The following is a 6,692-nucleotide window of genomic DNA, read 5'->3' on the forward strand; positions in this document are numbered from 1 at the left end:
CCTCCTTCACTGGCCCTTTGTAGCCCAATTTTAGGTATTCCAATCAGTTATAGGCAGAAGATAGACTTACAAGCTTTCTATGGTGATGTTTCTGACTATAGAAGAAATATTTTTTGAGGGAAGTAGATTAAAATGAATGTAAACACTACACTAAATAAATCTTATTTTTCCTTCTTCAGGTACTGATGAAAGTGCTAAAAAATTCAACTTGCCCCGTCTGTGTATACAGAAGTTCTTTCCAACAAAAAAATGCTTTATCTTTGAATTGCCCACTAATTGGAAGAAGCTTGGCCAACTCAAAAGTTTACATGATGATGAGCTGGAACCTATATTTGTACAACAAGTTGAAGAATTCTGTTCCTACATCTTCAATCATTCCAAGGTCAAGACTCTTCCAGGAGACATCAAGGTCAATGGACCTTGTAAGTGTCTTTTTAGGATTTTCCTTCAATTTGACATAATGAATATAGAACTTTTTATAAGACTCTCCTAGTGTCAGTGTTGACAAATGCATAGTCAATTGTTATCAAGCTAATCATATTATCATATTTGTTAAATCCCAATGGGTATGAAAAAGATTTTTAGTGCTTTCTTAGTTATATTTCCATAGAAGGCTAAAACAGGAGAATACCCTGTAGAAAAGATCAAGTGAAAGAAGTTTTACTCATAAATGAACACTGGTGGTGTAGTAGGTTACGAGTTGTGCTATTAACTGGTAGGTCAGCAGTTTGAATCAGCCAGTTGCTCCATAGGAGAAAGATAAGACTATCTTCTCCTGTAAACACTTGTTATTGTTATTGTTGTTAAGCTCCTCCAAGTTGGCTCCAACTCAGAGCAACCCTGTATAAGGTTTCTGAGGCTTTAAAAATCTTTACTGGAGTAGAAAGCCTAATCTTTCTTTCTCCCTTGGAGCAACTGGTGGACTTGAACCACAGATATTGTGGTTTGCAGTCCAGTACTTACCATATGGACATTTATAACCTTGGAAACCCCATAGAGGATCCCTATGAGTTGGAACTGACTTGACAGCATACCACCACCGTCACCTAGAAGTGGTTAACTGTTGGATTAGAGTAAACCACAGGGACTGGAACCATTTTCCCCACACATATACTGGATCCTCATTATGTTTCGCAGCCTGTGGTATACACATAATAAAAAAGTCCTATAAAAATAGAACTTAATCAATAGAAACATTAAGCAAACAGAGGCCTAAAATATCGAGAACACTAAAAGAAGCCTGAGCAAACTTCTTGGCCCAGTTGTTTCTAAGGGTTCTATGTCTTAGAACTTTGTAAATTATTGCTGTGTTCTTGGATGAAGTTGAGTGAAAGCAAAAAGTGTGTAAAGAACAAGGAAAGAAAGTAAAGGAAAGAAAACTCCAGCAGAGAGGAGACCTGGTCTAACTTGCTTGTTTTGTGCCTTTTCCATGGAGGGTAATTTTCATACAAATCTTACCATACTGAAGTGAAAGAGAAAAAGAAATATTGAAGAGAATGGAAACCTGAGGAAGAAAAGAAAGGAGAGCGTAAAAAGACAATGGACCTATAGCATTCTAATCAAATGCATACATGTGACTTTTATGTGATCACCTCCTGATTTTTCTATTGGAGATTGATGAAATGTGGACAATAACATGGCCATCTTGGATTCTATTTTTCTCTGTGAACATGGTTTCTTTTTCCACAGAATGAAATATCTGGCTTCTTAGTCACAGAGTTTCCCAAAGGAACTTTTCTGGGCTATTTGAAAGCACTGTTGTTAAGTGCTCTTAAGTTGTTTCTGATTCATAATGACACTGTATAGGTTTCCTAGGCTTTTAAAATCTTTGTGAGATCAGAAATTCTCAGCTTTCACTTATGGACCAGTTGGTGGGCTCAAACTCAATCTTGTGGTTTACAATCTAGTGCTTATCCTATGGAGTCATCACACTCCCCTAGACACTGTACAGAATACTAGAAAAGTTCAGACAATGCAATGCTGAATTTTAGCATTCTAAAAATGACTCAATACAGGGCATGCCTTCTTTCCCTGCATATAATAAGAGCCTCTTTTCCCCCTATGAAGGCTTAGAGGAATTGGTGCAGACCTACGTCAATGCCATTAGCAGTGGTCTTCTGCCCTGCATGGATAATGCAGTCTTGACCTTGGCTCAGACAGAAAACATGGCTGCAGTGCAAAAGGCCATTGCTCACTATGACCAGCAGATGGGTCAGAAGGTACAGCTGCCCACAGATACCCTCCAGGAGCTGCTGGACCTGCACAAGGCCACACAGAAAGAGGCCATGGAAGTTTTCATGAAGAGCTCCTTCAAAGATGAGGACCAAAAGTTCCAGAAGGAATTAGAGGTAAATTTTGTTCTTGTTCTAGTTCATGGAGATTAGAATCAGTAGATACAACATATTGCTATGAAAGGAAAAAGATGGAAACTTAATTAAGAAAATCAATTCTTACTAGACAGAAAAATAATGATAATTACTTATGTGGGCAAGATATCATTGTCATCTTGGGGAAGGAAAATAACTTCTCTGGATCAGATAGATTTTGAAACTTTCATGTTATTGTTCTTCAGTGCCATCAAATGATTCTGACTCATAACAACCCTGTATATGGTTTCCACGGAGTGGCTGGTGAATTTGAACTGCTGACCTTGTGATGTGAACTGACCTTGTGGTCCAGTGCTTTATTCTATAGTGCCACACTGGGACTCATATGCATATCGTATTCCTTTGGGACCAATTTTTTGGATAACCCTATTCTTTTACAAAAGGAGCTCTGGTAGTGTAGTGGTTATGAGTTGGGCTGCCAACCTCAAAGTTAGCAGTTCAAAACTATCAGCGGCTCCGTGGAAGAAAGATGAGGCATTCTGCTCCTGTAAAGATGTACAGCCTTGGAAACCATGTGCAGGGTCACTATGAACTCCAAGGTACTTAACAACAACAAGAACATTCTTTTAAAGTGTGGCACTGTGAGATAATGCACTGAATCAAAAGCTTAGTTTGAACTGCAGGGTTGGAGGTTTGAACTCACCAGTACTTCCTCTGAAACACTGTACAGGGTTGCTATGAGTGCAAATCAACTCAACGTCACTTAACAACAGCAATTCTTTTTAAAATTATATTTTGAAATATCAATTTTTATTAGTTAAGCATACAAACATTTCTAGTTTAATATCCTAAAAATGATGCTTGTACAGTTTGTAGACTAGCTTGATATCATTCCAGGCAAAAGCTAAGAAATTGATGTCATTAAAAACCAGAGTGGCATTTGTTGTTTTTGTTAAGTGCTATTTATGACTCATAGCGATCTTGTATAGGATTTCTGAGAAGTGGCTGGTAGGTTTGAATAGCTGGCCTTGCAGTTAGCAGTCCAATGCTTATCCTAAAGGGCCACACCAGGATTTAAGAGTGGCACTAGTGGTACCACAAGTATCCCAATAATGACCTCTTCATCATTTGAAATCCCAAATCCAGTATAATGCTAGAACCAGAGATGTTAAAATATAAAAGGTTGCATTTACAGTATAGGAGTGAGACTAGAGAATTGTGGCTTGATCACAGCTGAAGGAGAAATAATCAGAGGAATAGGTTTCAAGGGATTTCTAACTTTCTGGAAAAGACACAGACTCTTTGAGAAAATCATTGCCAGAAATGTTGACATGTTGCTAACATTTTCTTGACGCATTTTTGTTCCTTTGAAGACCCAGCTAGAAGCAAAGCGTGAGGAGTTTTGTAAGCAGAATCTTCAAGCTTCATCTGATCGTTGCTCAGCTTTACTTCAGGATATTTTCAGTCCTCTAGAAGAAGAAGTGAATCAGGGAATTTATGCTAAACCAGGGGGGCATCGTCTCTACATTCAGAAAATACAAAGTCTAACTGATAATTACTATCAGATGCCCAGGAAGGGAATACAGGTATTCCTAATTTATCTATTAATTCTGGAAGACTACTTGGGGAGCAGGGCAGGAGACTCTTCAAAAATTCAATGAGAACAAAAAGAAAGATACATCTAAAGGCCCACAAGGGAGGTTTATATCTCTGCCTAGTAGTTAGTTCCACTTTCATTCAATAAAACATGGTTAGAAAATGTACAATGTTCCCAGCAGAAGGCTCTGCTCCAATGATCGCTGTAAAATTAAATAGAAATATCAGGAAGATCACTAGATTTTTTTTTATTTTGGGGGGATAACATCTGGTAGAGAAGACTTTTTAGTTGCACAAGATAGAAACCCAACCACTAAAACTAACTTAAAAAATAATAATTCAATTTCTCATAGAAATTAATAGCAAAGGTATTTAACTTAGCCCTAAGCACAGGAGTTTAAACAATGTCATCAGTTCTCCTCTTTTCTATTTTTGACCCTTGTCCCACTTCATTTTTGTTTCACTTAGTGGCTTAGTTTCTCTTATTAGCTTAATTTTCATGCAGGCTCATAGCAAATGGCAACAGCTTAGCTAGTCTTTAGTGCCCTCGGTCTCATGAAGAGACAGAGAGTATGTTTTTCCCAGCATCCATTTCAGTGTTTTAAAAATGCAGGTTGCAGTATTTTCCTGCCAGTGATCAAGTCCTTTGTATCTGATTGGCCAGTTTGGAGTCAGCCTGTGAGAGAAGAGGATTGATTAACAGTTTCATCAGCTACATAGGCAGCACGCTTCCAGGGAGGAAAAGATGCTGGGAAGACACAGAAATAAAGATGCTTACCACATTTATAGACACATTTTCCTCTTCTAAATGTATGTTTTTGGAGTTCCTAGGCTGAGGAAACTCTGCAGAAATATTTACTCTCTAAGGAGTCTGTGGGTGATGCAATTCTACAGACTGACATGACCCTCACAGCAAAGGAAAAGGAGTTGGAAGGTAAGAAGAAAATGGAAGACAAACCAGAAATTTCTGTAGACTTTAAGTTTAATTGACCGACTCCAATGGGATCATCAAAGTATCATCAATTGGGAATGAGCAAGATGCATCCCAGCCTGAGGTCGTATCTGTGGTAGTGGGATCGGTGGGGTCAGATGTATTATGGATGTTGTTACATGCTGTCAAGTTGAGTTGGTTCCGACTCATAGTAACCTTATATAAGGTACACCCAAAGAGCAGATGGTGGGTGTTTGAGCTGCTGCCCATGCGGTTAACAGTGAAGTGCTTATTGGTTACATGGGAAGAAAAGGGGGCTTCAGGGAATTTTCTCTATAATAAGAGTGGAATATAAAAGAAGGGGGCACTGTAACCCTAGAGAAATTTGTGTTTTTCTTGTTATCCTCAGAGGAACGTTTGAAAGCTGAAGCTGCACAGGCTGAAGCACGAAGGCTTGCAGCGATTCAAAGACAGAATGAGCTAAGGATGAAGGAGACGGAGAGGCTCCATCAGGAACAAATAAGACAGATGGAGAGGGACAAAGCAAACATGCTGGCCGAGCAAAGAAGGGCCCAAGAGCGTCAAATACAGGTATGCAGCAATTGTATCATCTCGGGATTGTCTTTTTCTGTATTTAATGATGAGCACTACCAGTTGTTCTGTGGGAGAAAGATGAGGCTTTCTGCTCCCATAAAGATTTACAGCCTCAAAAACCCTATAAAGGGTTGCTATGAGTTGGAACCAAGTTCACGGCACACCACCACCACATTCAGCAACGACAAGGATAGAGACAGTGTAATGCTATGACCCAGAAATCACATTGCCGCCACTTACTAAATATATGGTTTAGGCAACTTATCTAACCCCTTTATGGTTCACTTTTCCTTTTGTGTGTAAGGGAGACAGTGATAATGCCTATCTTATAGGACTGTTTTGATGATTAAATGAGATATTTTATAGTGAATTGTAAGAACGATAATCAAAACTAAAGACATTTTTAACTTGTAGTAATAACTGTTTTCTGTTAATTTGTTAACTGCTCTGGCAATCTTTTTCTTTAGTCATAGATTATTAATTAATGTTTCTGTTTCTGTATCTCTGACCTTGACTTGATCATCTCTGGTTTTGAATCTTTAAATTGGAGATTTTATTTCATATCGGTATCATTATTATGACTCATTAAGCAATACTATTTTATCTATCAAGTATTGCAGTATTATTTTATCTATCAAGTATTATACAAACATTTTATATGTTTTGCTTCATCTAATCTATTCATTAAGGAGCCCTGGTCATGTAGTGGATTATGAGCTGATTTGCTAATAGCAAGGTCAGCAGTTTGAATCTACCAGTCGTTCCATGAAAGCTTTCTGCTCCTATTAAGATTCGCAGCCCAGAAACCCTATACAGGGTCGCTAGGAGTCGGAACCAACTCAATGGCACATAAATAATCTTTTCATTGTGAGGCAAAACCAATGTTTCCATTTGTTCAAGTGAGAAAAATGAGATTTTAAAAAGATGACTAAATACCAACATTCCATACATAGCCTGGGAAGTTACAAAAACTATCGTCTCTACTTTTTTTTTTTAAAGTTTTTATTGTGACTTGAGTGATAGTTTACATGGGAGAACATTGGTTTTACACCATGGTTTCATTGCAATGATTACAATCTCTTCTGTGCATCATCATTCAATAATATTTGCATATATTCCCTGTTTTTTGTTTGTTTTTTGTTTTTTGTTTTGGGAGATGTGCACAAAAACACTCAGGACTATATAATCATTTAAACAACCAAAAGGAACATTCTACAAGCCTGCCTCCTGGCTGCCAGTAGACA

The 6,692-nt window shown here is 38.0% G+C and overlaps 1 protein-coding gene across 1 annotated transcript in view; it reads left to right on the top strand.

Moving 5' to 3' along the window:
* Positions 1–6,692, top strand: part of GBP5 (guanylate binding protein 5) — a 39,248-nt gene that overhangs the window by 24,274 nt on the left and 8,282 nt on the right. The window contains exons 5-9 of the mRNA XM_006830978.1: positions 180–422; positions 2,068–2,348; positions 3,701–3,913; positions 4,755–4,857; positions 5,264–5,445. Coding sequence (XP_006831041.1) covers positions 180–422; positions 2,068–2,348; positions 3,701–3,913; positions 4,755–4,857; positions 5,264–5,445 — 1,022 coding nt within the window. The remainder of the gene's footprint in view (positions 1–179; positions 423–2,067; positions 2,349–3,700; positions 3,914–4,754; positions 4,858–5,263; positions 5,446–6,692) is intronic.

The sequence above is a fragment of the Chrysochloris asiatica genome, unplaced genomic scaffold (genome assembly GCF_000296735.1).
Source record: "Chrysochloris asiatica unplaced genomic scaffold, ChrAsi1.0 scaffold00002, whole genome shotgun sequence".
Lineage (NCBI taxonomy): Eukaryota > Metazoa > Chordata > Mammalia > Afrosoricida > Chrysochloridae > Chrysochloris > Chrysochloris asiatica.